The sequence below is a fragment of the Sabethes cyaneus genome, chromosome 1 (assembly GCF_943734655.1).
Source record: "Sabethes cyaneus chromosome 1, idSabCyanKW18_F2, whole genome shotgun sequence".
Taxonomy (NCBI): domain Eukaryota; kingdom Metazoa; phylum Arthropoda; class Insecta; order Diptera; family Culicidae; genus Sabethes; species Sabethes cyaneus.
The window spans coordinates 17,954,036-17,974,029 of NC_071353.1; the positions used below are offsets into that span (position 1 = coordinate 17,954,036).

A 19,994-nucleotide genomic window follows, 5' to 3' on the forward strand; every position below is an offset into this window, starting at 1 on the left:
TCGTATACTAACCGGGAAGGAGGTAGTGAGTCTCGGCACTATAAGATGGCAGCCCCATCACGAGACTCGGTAGTGTTGCCCCAGTACGGCTACACACCTAAACAACACAAACTAACAACATTCAAGCATATACGGAGCGGAATATTCGGTCCTTTCCTGCGGCTCTATTATTCATCGGCTGACCGATTTCTCGTCGGATCTCTTCGAGATCGGATGACATGAGGGTGTTCGTTTGTGAGGCATGTGCAACAACGGTAGTTTAGGTGAATATCTATTAATTCTAGCTTTTTACCCTAGCATAAAGCAAACTCTTCTTTGGTAGATTTTTTTTTTTGCATCTGTTTTCCAAGTTAGTGATGGTTCGAACAGTGTCTGTCTCGAAGCGAACTTGAGGTTTGATTCTGGAAGGTGAATCCAATAGATTACATGACAACCTACGTGTTCGATAGCTAGACTGGTTCCTACCTACCCACCGATCGCAGTTTAGTCCTTGGCACCTAGCCTGATTAGGATGCCAACGGTTCTCGGGAATCCTTGGGTTCCTTGGGTTAAATCCGTCGCCAAGATGGCCAAGATGTTCGGCACAGTATATATTAAAACCGGCTTAATATAGTTAACTATACACTGTACTAAACTTTCAACTTTATTTAATTAAACTATAATATAATAAATTGTATATAAATTTTCTCGACGTGGTCGCCTGCTCGAGTGATCAATACCACACACAGATGGGAACTGAAGGTGGATCAGCTCAAGATCGTGTGATTAATAGCGATGATTGTAAGATGGGTTACTGACGATCGACAATGATCGTGAGTGATAGCCGTTATCGGTGCTGCCGTTTGTAGGGGTGCTCGAAACATTTAGCTTGAACTCCGACATCCTCGCCCCTCTGAAACGACCGCAGTTTCAGTCATCCTTGTCTCCTACTGTTGTCTCAGCAATGATGGGTATGGGCAAAATGCAAATTTTAGAAACCGGTCGCTTGATGACACCATTCGTCGTCCGCAGAGTAACCACCCTTACGATGCCATCTGGGCCGGGATGTGTTGCCGTTATGCGTCCCATTCTCCACTGCATTGGCGGGATCTTATCTTCTCGGATGACAACTAGACTACCCACGTTGACGTCAACAGGTGGCTGCCACCACTTGGTTCGTGCCTGAAGCTGGGTTAAATATTCCTGTCTCCATCTATTCCAAAAGTGTTGGTATCGGTGTTGTGTAATCTCCCATTGGTTCCGGAGTCCCTTCTCCGATACCTCCGATAAATCCTCTTCCGGTAAGGCCTTTAGAGCTGAGCCCACTAAAAAATGTCCAGGGGTTAAAGCCTGCAAGTCGCCTGGATCCTCGGAAAGAGGCGTAAGGGGCCTCGAATTTAGGCAACCTTCCACTTGTACCAGGAGCGTCGTCATGTCTTCATAGGAAACCACCGTGTCTCCCAGTACGCGAAGTAGATGTACCTTTGCTGACCGTACCGCGGCTTCCCACAAGCCCCCGAAGTGAGGCCCGCCGGGTGGTATGAACTGCCATGCCGTACCGTTTTCTGCGCATTCCCTCGCTGACGCCTCGTGATGCTCCTTGCTCTTCAATCTCTGTAGAAGTTCCGCCATTTGATTCTTGGCACCCACAAAATTTGTGCCGTTATCAGAGTAGATTTTCCCGCATACTCCTCGACGCGACACGAACCTCCGCAACGCCTGTAAGAAACGCGATGTTGACAAATCGCTGACCAGTTCCAAATGCACCGCTTTGGTCGAAAAGCAAACGAAGACCGAAACGTATGCCTTAGTTGCTCGCATCCGATAGCCCGTCCGCACATATATAGGCCCGAAATAGTCCACGCCTGTCGTCGCAAATGGCCTTGTCAGTGTCACCCTAGGTACAGGAAGATCAGCCATAAACTGGCGAACCGCCCTTGGTTTCGTGCGGTAGCAACGCACACATTGATGATAAATTTCCCTTGCTAAATTTCGTCCCCCCAGGGGCCAATAGCGAAGACGAATAGTACTGAGCATCAATTGTGGTCCAGCGTGCAGCAAACGATGATGATAATAGCGCATTAGTTGTTTGGTAACTGTGTGACGAGAAGGGAGTACGATTGGATGGATCATGTCTTCGGATTGTGAAGACTGACTTATCCTTCCGCCTACCCGTAGCAGACCGTTGTTAGCAATAAACGCATTATACCAACGTAGGGGTGATGATCGCGAGACACCTTCTTTCCTTGTTAGTGCATTGACCTCCGATGGAAAGGCTTCTCGTTGTACTCTGCATAGAATTAATACTTCTGCCTGCTGCAATTCCTCAGTCATGAGGTAATCCGTTGATCGTCGATGTCCAAGGTTTGCCTTCATATTGTGTATGAATCGCAAACAATAGGCTGTTGTGCGAATCAGATCGGTGTAATTGGACAATCGTGAGACTAATAAAGTAAAGAAATCTGGTTGTTCTGGTGCAGCTGCCACGCATGCCACACGCCTCCGCTCTTCTGTTAATCCCTCCGAAGTAGGTGGTAATAGTTTAGGCCAGTTATCTGGTGTCGATTGAAGCCAATCAGGTCCCTTCCACCAAACCTGGTTGTTGATTATCTCTTCTGGCCAGATTCCCCGCGAGATTAAATCAGCTGGGTTTTGTTCTCCAGGTACATGTGCCCAATGGCAGTTTTCCGTTGCTATTTGAATTTTTGAAACGCGATTGGAAACAAACGTTGTCCATGTCGCCGGTGGTGCTCGCAACCAGTATAAAACGATAGCAGAATCCACCCAAAAATAGGTATCTCCTGTGAAATGAATAGCTGTTTTGATTTTGGTATATAAATCCGTAGCGAGTAGTGCTCCGCATAATTCCAGCCTAGGAATAGATTGGGTTTTTAAAGGTGCAACCTTTGATTTCGAAGATAGCAATGTGATTTTGACCTCCCCTCTGGCGTCCTCAGTTCGTAGATAGGCGCATACGCCAAAAGCCTTCTCCGATGCGTCTGAAAATAAATGTAACTGAACACTAATTGGGTTCGGTAAAGTGGCCAACCGTTCGATGCGTAGATCGTTGAGGGCAGGAAGTTGTTGGTGAAAACTTAACCATTCGTTTTCCAAGTTGCTTGGAAGCTTGGCATCCCATGCCAATGCTTTGTTGTCTTCGTCTCGCAAACACCAAAGAGACTGCATAAAAATCTTGGCCTTGGTAATCACCGCTCCGATTAGTCCTAAGGGATCAAAGAGAGAAGCGATTTCGGAAAGAATCCTTTTTTTGGTCAGAACCGTATCGCTTGTGATAGATTGGATTCGAAATTTAAACCGAAATACATCCGTGTTAGGCATCCACACTAAACCTAACGTTTTAACTGTCGAATTGGGGTCCAGATGAATACCATCAGTTGAATAAACTGACCGATTTTCGGCAGGCAAATCTTCCAATACTGCTTCACAATTCGACGCAAATTTTCTCAGAACGAACCCTCCGCTCTGCATCAATTCTTGTAGTTGAATCCGAAGCTCCTTAGCAGTGGTTGGGTCATCAGCTCCCGTGATGGCATCATCCATATAAAAATCTTCTTTCACTGCCTTGGCGGCCAAGGAAAACCGTTCGGCTTCATCTGTTGCAAGTTGTATTAGCGTTCTGGTTGCTAGGAACGGTGCAGGTTTGGTACCGTATGTTACGGTGGATAACTCATATGTGGCTAACGGTTGATGTGGGTTTGACCTCCAGAGTATTGACTGCAGGCAACGATCCTCGGGACAGATGTCGATCTGCCTAAACATCTTTTCTATGTCAGCTACTAGCATGATCTGACGGGTGCGGCTTCGCAGTATTATAGCACGCAAATCATTCTGAATCACAGGACCAGCAAGCAATCCATCGTTTAGGGAAAATCCTGACGTTGTTCGAGCAGATGCGTCGAAGACGACCCTTAGCTTTGTCGTCGTGCTTTCTTCCTTCACGACTGGATGGTGTGGGAGGTAGCACCGGTTGCCTTCCCCTGTCGTCTCTGAAACCAAGCGCATGTGCCCCAAAGCTTGATACTCCCTCATAAAATTGCAATATTGCTCACGTAGGTTTTCATCGCGAGCCAACCGTCGCTCTATCTGGTAATATCTTCTCTCTGCAATCGATCTCGAACTACCTAATTCTGCGATGATTTCTTCGTTCTTAGGTAATGATACCTCATACCGTCCAGATGCAGATCGCTTTGTGGTACGAGTAAAGTGGTCCTCACATTTGGCTTCCTGAGGCGAGTAATTATTTTCCAAACCAACCTCCTCGCTTTTCCAAAACCGTTCCAGCAAGTCATCTAACCGACTGGATATAGACACATGGGTAGCGGCATCACATAAAACAGATTGGATCGAACCGTTTACCGAGTATCTGCCTGTTAGGACCCATCCGAAGACGGAGTCAATTAATAATGGTAAATTTTCACCTAAACGAATGCGACAACCAGATGTAAAGAATTCGAAAAATGACTCGGCTCCTAGTAGCAAATCGATCCTTTCTCCCTTAAACAGGTTTGGGTCCGCCAATTGAACCCCCTTCGGTATATTCCAGTTGCTAGTGTCAATCACCGCTGAAGACACGTGGGCTGATATTTTTGGTAAGACATAAATTTCCATGGATTGGCTGTAGTCCGTCACTCGGGACTGTACGAGGACTGTAATTTTACCTTGAACCTTGGATGCTACTCCTTGGATGCCAACGACCTCTACCGAACTGCGTCTCTCCTTAACCTGCAACATATTCCTCATCCGTCTGCTCATCAAGTTGCATTCTGCTGCGCTGTCCAACAATGCTCTCGCATGAATCTTGCGACCGCTTTCATCCTTCAATACGACGACTGCTGTAAGAAGAAGTACGCCTGTTGTAGAAGCTGTGGTTGTATTACATTTTACCGAACTGGTGGTTGCCAAATTAACCGACTTGGAATTTATCGAGTCTCCCTTCGACTCTGATGATGGAGAGATGGGTTCAGGTTTGTCGTTCGATTTAGATTCGGATGGTTTTCCCTTGAAACAAACGAGTGTGTGGTGCTTTCCTCTACACTGACGGCAAGAGAACCTTGACGCACATTCTTTTGCTTGGTGGCCGCGTCGAAAGCAATTTCGGCATAATGAGTTTGTTCGTAGAATGGCATCTCTTTCCGTCACTGACATTTTCAGGAACTGCGGGCATTGATATAGTAGGTGGGATTCTGGACACGCTACGCATTTACTGGATACTGGAGACTGAAATGTAGCATTGCAGGATTTAATCGGGGTGATCCTTTTCGGCAGCTTGCTCTGCACCGGGTCCGGTTTCTGTTCCGAGGCCTTATTGGGAAGTGATTCTAAAATTTGTATACGACGCTGTAAAAATTCCGTTAACTCTTTTAGAGTATCCATGTCCCGATTAGAAGAGTGTTCCTCCCAACTTCTTCTGGTGGAACTGTCCAAACGAGTGCTAAGTACATAGATCAGCAACATATCTTTATAATCGGCCTTTTCCGGAGTAACTTGATCTAAAGACTTTACGATTTTCTCGAATGAGTCTAAAAGAGAATGAAGCTCTGCTGATGATTCCCTTTTAACCGTTGGCAGCTCGAAAAGTGCCTGTACTTGACGCTTGCGAAGAAACTTAGAGTTGGTGTACCGTTTGGTTAGGAGTTCCCATGCGACGGTATAGTTAGCCGCTGTTAAGGGTAGTGTATCAATTACGGCTAAGGCTTCACCCTCCAGTTGACTGCGAAGGTAGTGGAATTTTTCAACTGCAGGGAGATCCACTTGCCAGTGGATCAATGAAGTATACAAATCACGGAAAGTGAGCCACTCGTCTAGCTTGCCGCTAAACTTGGGAAGCGTAATCTGGGGTAATCTTACGTGGCTGGCATTACTAGGGGTTGCACTATCGGTGGGGCGTATGGACTGATTCAATTCGGCGGAAGCGGAGAGACTATCTTGAGCAGGCACGATTTTATCTTGTAGAAATGATTTTAAGGTATAAAATCGGTTTTCAAATTCGATCCGATCTTTCACGAAGGCTTCTGGATCGTCGGGTGATTCTTCATGCGATTCGATCTCGTTGAAGGCTTCGTTGATGTTGTCCCAAAGGCTGTCCAGCTTGTTTAGTCGTACGGCGAGTTCCGACTGCTTCGTATCGGGGGTAAATTTCTCCATAAACACGTACAGGTTGTTGAAGGTCGTTTTTAGTCCCCGGAGCCGTACTTGTAAAGTCCGCAGGGAACACGTTTTCTTTGGCATGATGGATCCCTTAAAAACAAGACCTAGGTAGCGATGCTTTAGAAAACAATATTGATTGGAGAGCTAATCACCTGATAGCTCTTAATGTGAGCCTTATTATTTTTTAAAGTTGCTCCTCGAACTATCAGCTACCTGGAGTGTGGGATGCCGCCGATGAAGTAATGATTTGGCAGCAATACAAAGTTGGATTCCTGTGTGGCGATGGATCGAGCGATGGGTTGGATTTCAACGTCGATTTACCTAGTCCAATAAAAGACCACGAGCAGTACCGGGAGATAGGATTTATTTGCTTGGAAATACACTCACCTATTTAAGACAAGTAATATGCCTTGTATTTCTAATAATTACTCCTTTGTTGGCGCCAAAGTGAAACCGACGCTATCAAAGATGGCGTCTCCGAAAGAACAATAGGTTTGGGTTGGGAAACTGCGATGGCGGTCTGTATCCCGTGAGCGTCCTGCCGGATGGTTTTCCTAAACCATCCGGTTCGAAGGACCAGCTTGTTCGATAGCTAGACTGGTTCCTACCTACCCACCGGTCGCAGTTTAGTCCTTGGCACCTAGCCTGATTAGGATGCCAACGGTTCTCGGGAATCCTTGGGTTCCTTGGGTTAAATCCGTCGCCAAGATGGCCAAGATGTTCGGCACAGTATATATTAAAACCGGCTTAATATAGTTAACTATACACTGTACTAAACTTTCAACTTTATTTAATTAAACTATAATATAATAAATTGTATATAAATTTTCTCGACGTGGTCGCCTGCTCGAGTGATCAATACCACACACAGATGGGAACTGAAGGTGGATCAGCTCAAGATCGTGTGATTAATAGCGATGATTGTAAGATGGGTTACTGACGATCGACAATGATCGTGAGTGATAGCCGTTATCGGTGCTGCCGTTTGTAGGGGTGCTCGAAACATTTAGCTTGAACTCCGACACTACGTGATACAATGTATGTATGTATGGGGGAGGGGGAATCCACCATCAGTTCAAGGTCCTGCCAGTGTATGTGGGTAGACTTACAACAGTAGATTCAAATTTGATTGTCAAATGAATTTCACACTAAAGCTGTTGTAGAAGGACCAAAATGAATTGGGCGGACCCACAAGCAGAGCCAGTTGTGCGCATTCCGGGGTTATAAGAATCGCCTTCCAGCATCCTTCCATCCCAAGTAACAATCTGGGTTTTATAACGCTCTTATTGTGGTATTTATAAACAAAATTGGTCATGAAAACCTCAATAAAAGTATAATAAAACTGACATTGTTACTTGGGATATAATAATCAATTTCGCTGTACCAACTTTAACCCACGTGATGATTTGTTTGTAAGAATTGGGAACTGGCACATTTGCTTCAGACCTTAAGGATTTAGGTTGGCAATCCACTCCATCATCCAGCCTTCTACATATATAATAATAATACTATTAATAATAAGATATTAAGACGAAATGTTGTAGGTATATATGGGCAAAAATAGAACAATCCCACCAGCAGTCCTTCGAATGAAATAGTGTTGCGTCCTTTGAGTTTCCATAAGTGCTTCCAATAATCAATTCAATTTTTTCTTCTGGTATCCATGTGCAGTATTAAAACTCGTTTTGGCCAAAGTTTTCACTATATAGCATGAGATGCTTCATAAGCTAAAACAAAAGAAATAATTAAAATAACTTATATCAGGCTTACCTAATTACTAATTACCATTAGCAAGACCGTTTGCCCAAAACCGCGGTTTTGAGATCAGGCAGCCGGGAACCACTCGGCATCGCATCTCCTAGCTTGGCTACTCAATAGAGCATTACCGGGTATGGCCACGTGGAAGCCTACCTAGGCTTAGGATGGCCAGAGCTATGTTGGACACTCATCATTTGCCTTTCGCCATTTCATACCCTGTAGAAATGGGCACATTAGTAGTTTGCAAAAACTCACGCAATCGTCATAGGTGTTCATGTGCCCAGTAATATACGATATGAATATATAAGCGTAAAAATGAAATAAAATGGCATATATAGGCAAAGATAGAACAATCTCACCAGCAATCCGTCGAATGAAATATAATTGCGTCATTTGAGTTGCCATCAGTGCATCTAATACCCAATAATTAATTTAATTTTTCCTTCTGATATCCATGTGCATTATTTAAACTTGTCACGGCCAAAGTTTTCACCGTACAGAAGCAGGTGCTTGATAAACTAAAACAAAACAAACAATTAGAATAACATATTAGGTTTACCTGGGCGTGTGGCTTAGCCATCTGCCCAAAATCGCAGTTTTGAAATCAGGCAACCGGGTCAGTTTAGCTACTCAATAAAACATTACCGAGTATAACCGCGTGGAGGCGCTGGGTAGCGGCTTGAGATGGCAAGAGCTATATTAAAAATAAAAAAAAATAAAAAATAAGAAAACTTATCCAATTTAATTCTACTATGTGTCTTCAGTCAAGAGCTATATTGGTCGCTTTCTCGTTTGCCTTCCCCATTTCATACCCTGCCAACCAGTTTGGAGTCCCTTCTATCAAAATGAACATAACCAATTCGAGTCAGCGCAACAGATATTCATTCGTTTTGCTCTTCGGACACTTGCGTGGAATAACCCCTTCCAAATGCCGAGCTGCGAACAACGCTGTAGACTCATTGATCTAGACCCTCTTGCGCAATAGGCCCTCTCTGTGTGCCGCATCGACATACTAACTACAGCACACTTTACCATGATTACCGGTCTACAACGCCATTTTAACCGTTTTCGTTCCAGCTTCGACTTTGACGTCAGCCGAAAAGTGCTGAAAAATCACTTTTCAACAATAAAACGTAATTTTTAGGTTAAGTCTGTCATTTGGGTCACAAGACCTGTTGATATTTTGTGTACAAATAAACAAATTTCTAGTTCCAATTCTTTGGAATTCCTTCTGTTGGCGTGGCCGTTGACAAGAAAAGTTATTGATTCAAGCAATCGTCATTTTCAAGGATGCTTTCAAAAATTGACTGCGTTAGCGTAAAGCGTTAGATTAGTAAAGAGTATTTTCTGGCTACGTTCGTGACCAGCTCTCATCCAGGACCACACTAAAGCTTGCCTCGGATGAGAAGAGGGAGTGTTCGTGTGGCGTGCACCACCGGTACTTTAGGTGAACATCTGTTAGTTCAAGATTTTTAGCCCCTTGTGTAAAGCAAACTCTTCTTCGAAAGAGACTTTTTTCTGTGCTCTGTCTCTCGTAATGCGACTCGCGCTCACTACATCCCTAATTAGGTGTACATCACAATTTCAGTAGGATAGTATAGAGACTACTACTCAACTGTATCATTCGAGTCGATTTTACATTCTGATTAAATTTCTATTCTGAATTCCGTTTGACATGTGGTATCGTATATAGCAAAAGGTTTGATTCTGACCACAATATGAGTATATACCTAGAGTCAAGACAATTAGCTCTCGTTACGTTACTCACGTTTCTCATTGCAACATACGGATGGAGGGGGAATCAATGAGATAAGTTGACAACCTACTTGAGCATACTAGTGATACAATAGCAATTATTTATTTTTTTCTTTTACTGCTTAAGGCTTCTTATACAGTGGTGCGTGACCATGTGCTAATTATTGCGCAGCGTTACCGTTAGGTTTCGCTGCCGGCCTTACAAATTACACAATGCACATTTCGGAGATAGATGGTTCACTTGATGCGATCAGTTTCGTTAGCCTAATTTTAGGTGACTATTGTTTAGTACGTTTACGTGGTTCGTCAACGAAACACATGATTTCAGTTTTCCGCTATATGATAATAGTCCTACTGATTTAAAGTGAAACTGCTAGTTTGTGGGAATTTAGTACGCTTTCTGCTGCGGTTTTGTTGAAAATTTTCTCTTCGACATTGCTTACCCACTATCTGGCCTTAGAACGAAGTAAAACAAGAATTTTTCTGAACAATTTTGGTCAAACCATAAAAAAATGTAACATCCAATGGGGAACAAAGCATTAACTAAATTAGGTCGCTTAGTTTGGCGACGGCATAGTCTTCAGCCGTTCAAATGCAGCTTTTTCCAATGCTTCACGGTGATCCGGATGGGCAATCTGAATCAGCTCGTACGCACGTTGACGTAGTGTTTTGCCGAAAAGATTGGCAATACCGTGCTCCGTAACAACGTAGTGGACGTGAGCACGAGATGTCACGACACCGGCTCCTAAAAGAAGTATCAATGCAAATTAGCGCGTCAACCTTCAAGTTAACGGAACTGAGAAAAACGTACCGAGTTTCAAGGTTGGAACAATTTTACTCTGTCCCTTGTTGGTAACAGAAGGCAGAGCTATGATCGGTTTGCCCTTTCCATCGAATCCTTCGGCAGCACCGCGAATGAAATCAACCTGTCCACCGAAACCGGAGTACATGCGAGTTCCGATAGAATCAGCACATACCTGACCGGTCAGATCTACCTCGATGGCAGAGTTGATAGCGGTCATCTTGGGATTACGTGCAACAATTCCAACGTTGTTAACGTAGTTGATCTCCAACATTTCTGTAATAAAAAACGAAATATCAAAACCAAAACCTAAAGTAGTCTACCAACAAGAATCATTTACCGATAAATGGATTGTTGTCAACGAAATCGTACAGCTTTTTCGTTCCAATCAAAAAGGAACCGACAATGCGGCCTCGGTGGTACGTTTTCTTATCATTAGTGACGCAGCCCTTCTTGACTAGATCGACAACACCTCCGGCGAACATCTCCGAATGGATTCCGAGATCCTTATGATTGTGTAATGCGTTCAAAACTGCATCTGGAATGTTGCCAATGCCCATCTGCAGCGTTGCGCCGTCCTCGACTAGATTCTCGGCAATAAGTTTGCCGATTTTCGTCTCGACGTCACTCATACCCTTGCCTCCGTGCTCCGGCAGTGGGATATCAACATTGACCGCGAAGTCAAAATGCGATTCATGGATTATGGAATCTCCGAACGTTCGTGGCATCTGCTTGTTGACTTGGGCGATGATGACCTTGGAATTTTCGAGCGCCGCACGGACACAATCGACACTGGTACCGAGGGTAGCGTAACCATGCTCATCAGGGGGCGAGACCGAGACGATAGCCACGTCCGGTTGGATCAGCTTGCGACGGAATAGGATCGGGATCTCGTGCAGAAAGATCGGAATGGAATCACCACGACCCTCGGCAACGGCTGCGCGCACGTTTCCACCCATGAACGTGGACTTGGAGCGGAAAATATCCTTCAGCTCCGGAGCGCAGTAGGATGCTGGCCCTTCGGTATGCATGTGAACCACGGTAATGTCACGCAGGTTGTTCTCCTTGCCATGGGAGGTCATCGCGTTCAGTACATGGATAGGGGTGGACGCGGCGCCAGAGGCGAACACGGTGTTGCCTGTAAAAAACACGAGAGTTTACACATTAGTTCATGTACAACTATAGGTTACATTCAAACAATTACGTGGGCAGGGAAATTAAAGCCCTACCATATAAAGTATGGCAACGTTGCATCACGCTGTTCCAATCGAATTGTCAAAGTGTATTGATTATAAATTAAGCCGGATCTACTTATAAGAAACCGATATTTGGTAATCGTCAACGTAACATCTCTCCCTCCTTATTTCCAGAACACGAGATACGGCTCGACTTCAAGTTCTAAAGACTCACTTTAAGTTTCAATTATGTTGCTTATCAGTCGGGGGGTATCTGGAGCTAACACCAACATTAACCGTGTAGACAGATGACGGGTTTTCAACAACGACTAATTTAATGGATTTCGCTAGTATCTGCACTTACTGTCACGAGCGCTTGTTGTTGGTGATACAGGTATACAATAAAATATGTCTTTGTCGCCAGTCGGCTGGTTAAAGACAATACTTTATCAGCAACTTGAACAAAAGGGACAAACAGCAAAAACCTTAACAAAAAGACCAACTTGCTTCGACCAAAAGTCTGGCGTACAAAAGTTACCAACGTTACCCTGGTAACTACCAAATAGTGCCGCTGCCGACACAGTGTGACATCCTAACTTTCATGCAATAGTGACAAACTTTCATCATGCATTGTCGTAACATTTTGAAGTAGGAACAATCTCTTTGTCTCTTGTGCGTTCGTGATTTTTCATTTCCTGACCTTGACATCTACCCTGGCGTCTACCTAATAAAGTTCTCCATTACGTAGATCGATGCCAGCTTTTGTATTTTTAGACATTAGAGAATCGTTGAAAGATTCAACAAGTAGAATTCAGCTTTGCTCATCGGATTTACTGACAATCAGATTCCATCGGACCATGTACGGTGAACCACTGACGATATGCATCCACACCTTCACGCTGGTCGAGGAATTATTTGACTTTCGACACGTTTCTCGACGTGCCTTTAGCAGAAGACAAGATGCAGCAGTAGTTTTGTTCTAGATTTAAGTGTAATATTCATCACTTCCCTTAGGACTTCCCTTAGGATATCACTTGCCTTAGGACTGGACACTTGAGTGTTGCCTTTGGCCAACTTGTATTCGATTTCGAAGTCGTAGCATAGGAGGTTTAGCACCCACCGTAGTATGCGGTTTGCAGTATGCGGCGGAATACCTCTTTTTAAACCAAAGATTCTCATCAAAGGTTGGTTGTCGGTTTGCATCGTGAATTTCCGACCCAGAACAATCTGGTGGAACTTTGTGACTCCAAACACCAGTCCTTTGCCTTCCTTATGTATCCACTTGACCCTTACTAACGCATACTGGATTCCTTTTTCGGAATCCCGAGGATTCCTATTTCATAGTAAAGGGAATTTTTTTACCGAGTTATAGTTATAGATTCTCATACAAGAATCCTGGTTCTATAAGCAAGGCATTCTGAACGAATCTTATGCAGAATTCCTATACACGATTCCAGGAATCCCAGAGATTTTGTACGAATCTTTTTGCTTTGTCCGGGGAGTCAGCGAACGCGAAGCATGTGCGACTACCTTTATGGAACCATCAGGAAATGTAAAGCGACTGCACTAATACCAGTTTTCGATGCGTCTGCCGCGATGATTTCCAGATTCGGGTCATAGTTAGTGAGCAGCAAGTTTATATGAAATGGGGAAGGCAAATGAGGAAGCGTCCAACATAGCTCCAGCCATCCCATGCCCCTACCTAGCGCCTCCATGTGGCCTTACCCGGTAATGCTCTATTGAGTAGCCAAAATAGTAGGTGCGTTGATGGGTGGTTCCCGGCTACCTGATCACAAAACTGCAGGTTTGGATGACAGCTGAGCCACACACCCTTGTTAGTAGGTAAGCTGAACATAAGTTATTTTACTCATTTGTTTCGTTTAGCTCATGAAGCAAGCACCTCCTACTGTACAGTGAAAAGTCGGACCAAAGAAAATTTAAATAATGCTCATGGATACCAGAGAAAAAATTAAATTAATAATGGAAGCACTCATGTAAACTCAAAGAATGCAACTCTATTCCATTCAAAGGACTGCTGGTGAGATTGTTCTATATTTGTCCATATATCTTGATATAATGTATATTCATGTAACACATATTTTATTACATTGCCATATACCATAAGGGGAAAAGGAGCGTCAGGGTATCGAATCAATCGAAGACTGGATGAGGGATGTGGTAACCAGCCCAAGCCATATAAGGTTGGAGAGGATTTTGACGCGCCCTTCTAGCACGCAAATCATCACGCAAGATAACTTTGCACGACGAAGTTATGTATCCAGAAATCGGAAGTCTATGTTGGAAGGAGTGTCTTATATTCCCGTGGAGTCATATAAGCGACATTGCTTATAAATCGATCTAACCCCTTTTGGTCTTTCACGAACAGCATTGACATGAAAGTGGCTAGGTAGATAAATAAGATTCTGCAGTAATTCTACTTGCATACAATGGGAAACGCTTGAGGTGATGGTGGCTACTCCTATACATATATACAAACATACATACATACATAGTGAGCAGCAAATTTGATTGTAGCAATTGCTTGATCTTTTCAAATGACTGCTGCCATGTTGAGGACCAATGGAACTGGACATTCCTTCAAGAGTGCATGTCGAAGCTGATGCATTTGACGCACGAACTTCGAGTAAAAGTTGACAGCACACAAGGAGGAACAAAGATTGGTGACATCGGTTGGTTCTGGCATCTTGGATATTGTTTCAACTTTGCCTGGATCTGGGCGCAAATCATTGGCATTGACGATATGGCATAGATATTTGATCTGCCTTTGAAGAATGCTGCATTTCTCTTCCCGAAGATGGAATCTGTGCTCTTCCAGCCCCTTGAAAAGTGCCGTAAGACGTCGATGATGCTCAAACTTAGTTTCACTGAATGCCATAATGTCATTCCAGGAATGATTCGGCGCCGTTGAGCTCAGCTATCAAGCCGTCTCGTATCAGCTGTTGGAAAACTGTAGGGGCAGATTCACACCTGGCGCCAATCTGTAGAAGCGATAGAGTCCTCGATGGGCGTTGATTGTTAACAGTTGCTTCGACTCGTCGTCTACTTCAACTTGAAGATACGCATCCGACATGTCGTTGATGCTGAAGACTTTGCAACCGTTGTGTTTGGTGAAGATGTCATCCGGAACCGCTTACGGGTAACTGTTTTGCTCTAGCTAGAGCAGCGTTCAGTCCAGAGCGGGCCATTGAGAAAATTGACAGGTGCAATAAAGTGTGATTTCGGCATCAACCTTTACTACAGATGTTAAGGTTGCTGGACGCTTTGGCTTGAACACGGAACGTGCGACTTCCTTGAGGGATAACTTGACTTTCGTCTTCTTGCAAAGTCAGAGTAACTCGAACACGTTCGGTAACGCCGCCTTGTACTGCTGAATCGGAGGTTGAATGGAAACTGAACGTACCTGGTTGCAGATAGCTGACAATACAGTGGTTGCGGCCAAAGCTCGAAGAGTTCAATCCAGTTGAGATTGAACAAATTGATTGGATACCGACTGTAGAACAAATGGATTGGATACCTGCTTCTTCTGCTTGATGGCACCGTCTGATGCGGTTGTCTATGATTTCTTTTCTTGCAGCGCGGTGTCATGTTTCAACATTTCTGCAAACGTTGACATTCGTTGATGAGGGTCTTCAGTTTGCATGCGCGTTCTCTCTCAGATTCCAGCTTGGCAAGTAGTCTGTCTGGTGAAGTTTGTGATACGGTTCAACTCAAAAATCTCACAACGCTTGTCATTGCCGCTACATACGTTGCATAGTCCGTCTGACTGCACTTCGAAAGTTGGAAGCAAAGTCAAAGTCAAAGTTGGTATAGTTTGCTGAACATGGTGCTCCTTATTCCGAACATTTGCTTCAATTCCTTCACAGTATCCTCGAAAGAAAACTCCCGGTGATGCGTCGGCAAAACTCACACTCAAGCTTTGTAGTAGAAGATGGACCTTAGCTACATCGTCTAGTTTAGCGCCGGCCTTTAGGAAAAAGTCTGTGTTTCTGGAACCATTGGTCGAACACACCACCATCCTCGGGGTCGTAGCCAAACTCACGGATATTGGACGTAGAAAGACTCGAGAAAGTCCCCGAAACGTACATCGCACTACTAAGGCAGAAGTCCGTGTTCGCGAATTATCTGCCGTTCACTTTAGTGTTGTATGCTTAGTGTAATTAATCAAAATCGCTAAGAGGAAACTTCTGAAGGTTTGAAACAAAATTTATAAGAAGCTCTTCGAACAAACAAACCATCACGTGAGTTAAAGCTGATGCCGCGGAATTAATTAATACTTATAAAAGATTCTTATAATACGCCCAAACCCTCTTGACCCTTCTGCAACAACCTCAGTGTGAAATTCATTTGATAATTGATAAATTTCAATTCATCTTCGTCAGGTTGTGTTAACTTGGAAGGCAACTAAATGCCATTACATTTACAGCTGTAGCTCTAGTATGACATGCCTCCACTTTGCACTTTTAGCTTTGCACGTTTCGCTGATAATTTGTAAGGTGCTTAACTGTCCTATATGTCTATCCGGTAGATGTTCACGTATAGTTGATTTAGCACGTATATGACTAGCATAGTAGCATGCTCATTAAGTCATTAGTTAGTAATCAGCAGCGCAGCTCATTCTGCTTCTATTTTGCATGATGAATATTGGTAAACTAAAAAAATGATTCGTTAGGAAGGATAGGCTTTTTAGGGATTTAGCTCGACTCATTCAGATGGCACTGACTAAGCATTGTGAAGTACTACAAGCTTGTAGTTACTCAATGTAATCGGATAACATTATCATACTGTGTATGATAAGATTCTATTGAGATACTTTCTGTTTACATGCAATGGTATAATCGTTGCGCCACCAGTTTTTTGCAAACGAAAAATATTCAACACGTAATCATCTCTTCAGGCACATGATTTCTGATACCAAACATTTTTCTTATACCAGACTGGTGAAAAAGCGTTCGTCCACATGCGGAGCGGGGGCCTTGACCTTGGCTATATTCTACGCGTGTACCCAAAGGCGTAGCCAGAGGGGAGTAAGGTTGGAACATCTGAAATATTTTGACGTCATATACCTATAGTAATCAGCTTGAAGTGCAGAGAAGAGGATGCTGTAGAGGTTGCTCCCCTTTTAACAAAAACTCTACCCACGTCATTGCTTATATTACTGCACATTGATGACAGCACGCGCATGTCAGAGCCGATTTTGTCGGGAAAATAAAACGCTAAAATATCTTGATAGTCTTAAGCAGGGTTAAGGTGGAGAAGTAACAATTGATTGAATTAAATATTTTTGAAACCCCTCTTCTTTGGTTACATATTGTTTATAGTTTTGTGACTAACTAGTGATTATTTTTTACTGCAACTTAATTATATTGAGATGAAAATAGTTCAAAAATTCTTCTGGGATGCTTTCTCGCTTGACGCACATGATAAAATTAGCGCGATAGACACGAGCGGAACAAAACAGGTACATGCGAGTCTGGCCTATCTGTGCCTATGCGTTCATTATCATATTTCTTCACAATCTCGCTAAAATTTTGCCGGTTGGTTAGCACAATTTGCAAAGCTTTTCCGTTGCAATTAGTTGGCATTCACGCCTAACAATCCTTGTCTATCGATGCCACTAATCAAACTGGGACGACGCCAAAGCATTTCACTACAAATTGCATGAAAGATCTACAATTGCATTTCTATGAATGTTACTAATATTTCTTATGGATACGGCATTTGTTCCATGGAATTACATAACAAACCAGTTACTGTAAACCCAGTATTGGTATATTAGAATAAATCTTAGCAATTTCAATGTCGTTCGGTATCGCAAACACAACTTCCAGAAAGGTTTTACTCCCCCATATTAGATTTGATTGATAATCATGTTGACTGTTGACTTCATATATGTAAATATGCTCAGGTTGCGTCACAGCTAATACACTTTCCCCTTACGAGATATGGTAAATGCTAATCTATTTTATTGACAATGTTCGACAAGGGAACTAGATTACAGCTCATAAATTAGCTCAGGATCGACTTTTACCTTTCGTTGGCATATTTATTCGCTAGCGAAAATTAGAGTACCTATTGACCGTTTGTGTCAAGTTCATGAACCTGCCAATGTTCTTCTATTTTGCCGGACCGCGGCGCCGTTGCATATCGTTTTGCGTCTATTTTAAAACGCTTTAAACCATGGCTATAAACATACAATGTGTTATGGGGCCCTTACTCTTCCTATCGATTTTGTTCGCCTGCTAGATCATAACATGACGCCGCCACGAAGGCAAAAGACCTTTGCTCAATCGGACAAAAGTCAAAATTATCAGCCTACTAACCTTTGAGCCCGACTGATAAGTAAAGTAGAACATTTCGAAGTATCGTGACTGGTCAAATCGAAAAATCCAGATGACTGACCTTTGTTCTCACGCAAAATCAGCCGATGCAGCAGCATCCCCTACGCCATTCAGGAACATTTTGTGATAAAAAAATCGCCAGAAAATCGATTGCGTAACGATTTTGCGAAACCTTGACGTGTGTTTGCTTCCCAAACGACTACGCAATGTGAATGTTGTGTACTTCCAGATTACTAACCTGACTTGATGACTTTGACCGCTTCCTCGGCCGTGGTGTAGGTGGGTTTCCGTTCCAGCGGCTGTGAAATTTGGTTGGAGTACGTGAAGTAGGTGTTCACCTGGGAACCGGCCGCGGAAGAAGCCGACTTCCCTAGCCGGGGAGCGAACCGAAATGCCAATTTGCTCATCATCTTTCCTCTGCGGGTGGAATCCTTTGCTTCTAATTCGGTAGTGGAATACTATCGCCTCCTGTTCGTCTTTTCTGGTCCTCCAACAACACTAGATTGAATTGAACTTGATTCAATCAACGATGATTTAGTGCCACAACTTGCTGGAACGTACAGACAGGCCAGGAAGTGAACTAAACGAACGATCACCGCACACAAGTTTCAAAAGTAACCTCCACGACCGAGTGAATCGTCTCCTTTTGCCACAGTGAAATATAACTACTACCTCAATATTTATTACCGAGTTTTATTTTTTCTATAAAACACACACAAATGTAGTCAGAAAAGTGACCAATGCCGCGGCAGAAAATGTTGCACGCAAAGGAATTGAACAATACACTCCACAAGCGCACCCGCCTGAAACAGATAATGCGATGGGAGAGACTGTCATTCGGGTTGTGGATTGCGCTCTGTGCAAAGCGTTAGAAAATATTAGCAGAGTTGCCATCATGCAAAACTCAAAAACAAAAAACACAAAAAACAGGAATGGAAAATGGTTATTTTTAACCTATTTGCACGTTTCTTTCGATAGAATATCATACAGCCTAACAATGCTCTTGACGCCAACAACTCTCCCATAAGTGCAGTTTTTTTCAAAACATGTTTGGTATAAAAGAATTAATGTCGATGATGAAACGAATGTCGCACGTCGATACGATTTTCAACCGGAAGAGCAATATTTTACAAACGGGTAAATATAAATTAAAGAGACCTTTTTTTGAGACTGGCCGCACGAGTTCGGGTTTGAGCGGTTTGAGCGTTCGAGACTTTGGTTTGAGAGAAGAGAGAAACAAAACAACGCGGGAGCTTTTTTGGTAGCGCGCAGCGAACGCCAGTGTTGCGAGATTTGACAGCATTTAATAACTTTGAAAATGGTGAAAAAGAGCATGAACATAAAATTGATTTATTGAATTATAGGTAAATATTGTATGCATCCTAAATTGTTTTATAATTTTATAATGAGAAGTCATTGAAAATGGATTGCATACAACTTAACGAATTGAAAATACAAGCGCGTTCAAATAATTTGTGGAGAGTCACGTTCACGTCACGATTCATAACGTTCCGTAACGATTCATTCAAAAAAGCTCCAATTCAACGAAAGCTCTCAGTTGCTTTGCGATAGAGCAAATATTTTAACTTTGGTATCGCAAACCTTTATTCCGGGTAGTATAGCTATACAGTTACAGTGAGTGTAGTAATTCGTGTATGATTTTGATACGAAGGCTTATAATTCGGTTCCTTTTACACAGCTTTTACGCAGTTTTCGAGTGATTTGTGGGGGAGTTTTCGTTTTTCTTTTCCTTAGTGGATACCAACATTTCAGGAAGTGAAAAATTTTGGTTTTGGACGGTCGTGGATAGTGTCGAGATTCCACGGTGATTTTTGGAAAATTAGCGTTGCGTGAAGCCGAAAATAGGCCATCTTGTCGACTCCTGTTGGAAGTGCCCTGTCTTGGCTGTGCTAGAGTGGCCAGCAAAGATACTCAGTGATTTTTTAGCGGTCGGTGCCGCGTGTAAGGTTAGGTCGGATTTCGGTTGCTGCAACGATT

General features: G+C 43.3%; 2 protein-coding genes across 2 annotated transcripts; both read right to left on the reverse strand.

Moving 5' to 3' along the window:
- Positions 1-909: 909 nt before the first annotated feature.
- Positions 910-6,228, reverse strand: LOC128745446 (uncharacterized). The gene has a single exon (XM_053842521.1). It carries the CDS (start codon positions 6,226-6,228, stop codon positions 910-912), a length of 5,319 nt encoding a protein of 1,772 aa, XP_053698496.1.
- A 3,503-nt stretch (positions 6,229-9,731) lies between these two features.
- On the reverse strand, positions 9,732-18,791 carry LOC128736254 (4-hydroxybutyrate coenzyme A transferase). Its single transcript, XM_053830736.1, has 4 exons — positions 18,235-18,791; positions 10,803-11,600; positions 10,472-10,738; positions 9,732-10,405 (listed from the first exon to the last, which is right to left on the reverse strand). Exons 1-4 carry the CDS (start codon positions 18,404-18,406, stop codon positions 10,218-10,220), a joined length of 1,425 nt encoding a protein of 474 aa, XP_053686711.1. The 5' UTR covers positions 18,407-18,791; the 3' UTR covers positions 9,732-10,217.
- Positions 18,792-19,994: the final 1,203 nt, after the last annotated feature.

What these genes read in the sequence shown, in the direction of transcription:
- LOC128736254 (XM_053830736.1), bottom strand. Translation starts at nt 18,406, where the DNA reads ATGATGAGCAAATTGGCATTTCGGTTCGCTCCCCGGCTAGGGAAGTCG. An exon ending in TGACAACAATCCATTTATCG is followed by an intron (nt 10,739 to 10,802) that starts GTAAATGATTCT and finishes TTTTTATTACAG; the next exon opens with AAATGTTGGAGATCAACTAC. An exon ending in TGTTCCAACCTTGAAACTCG is followed by an intron (nt 10,406 to 10,471) that starts GTACGTTTTTCT and finishes TACTTCTTTTAG; the next exon opens with GAGCCGGTGTCGTGACATCT.
- LOC128745446 (XM_053842521.1), bottom strand. Translation starts at nt 6,228, where the DNA reads ATGCCAAAGAAAACGTGTTCCCTGCGGACTTTACAAGTACGGCTCCGG.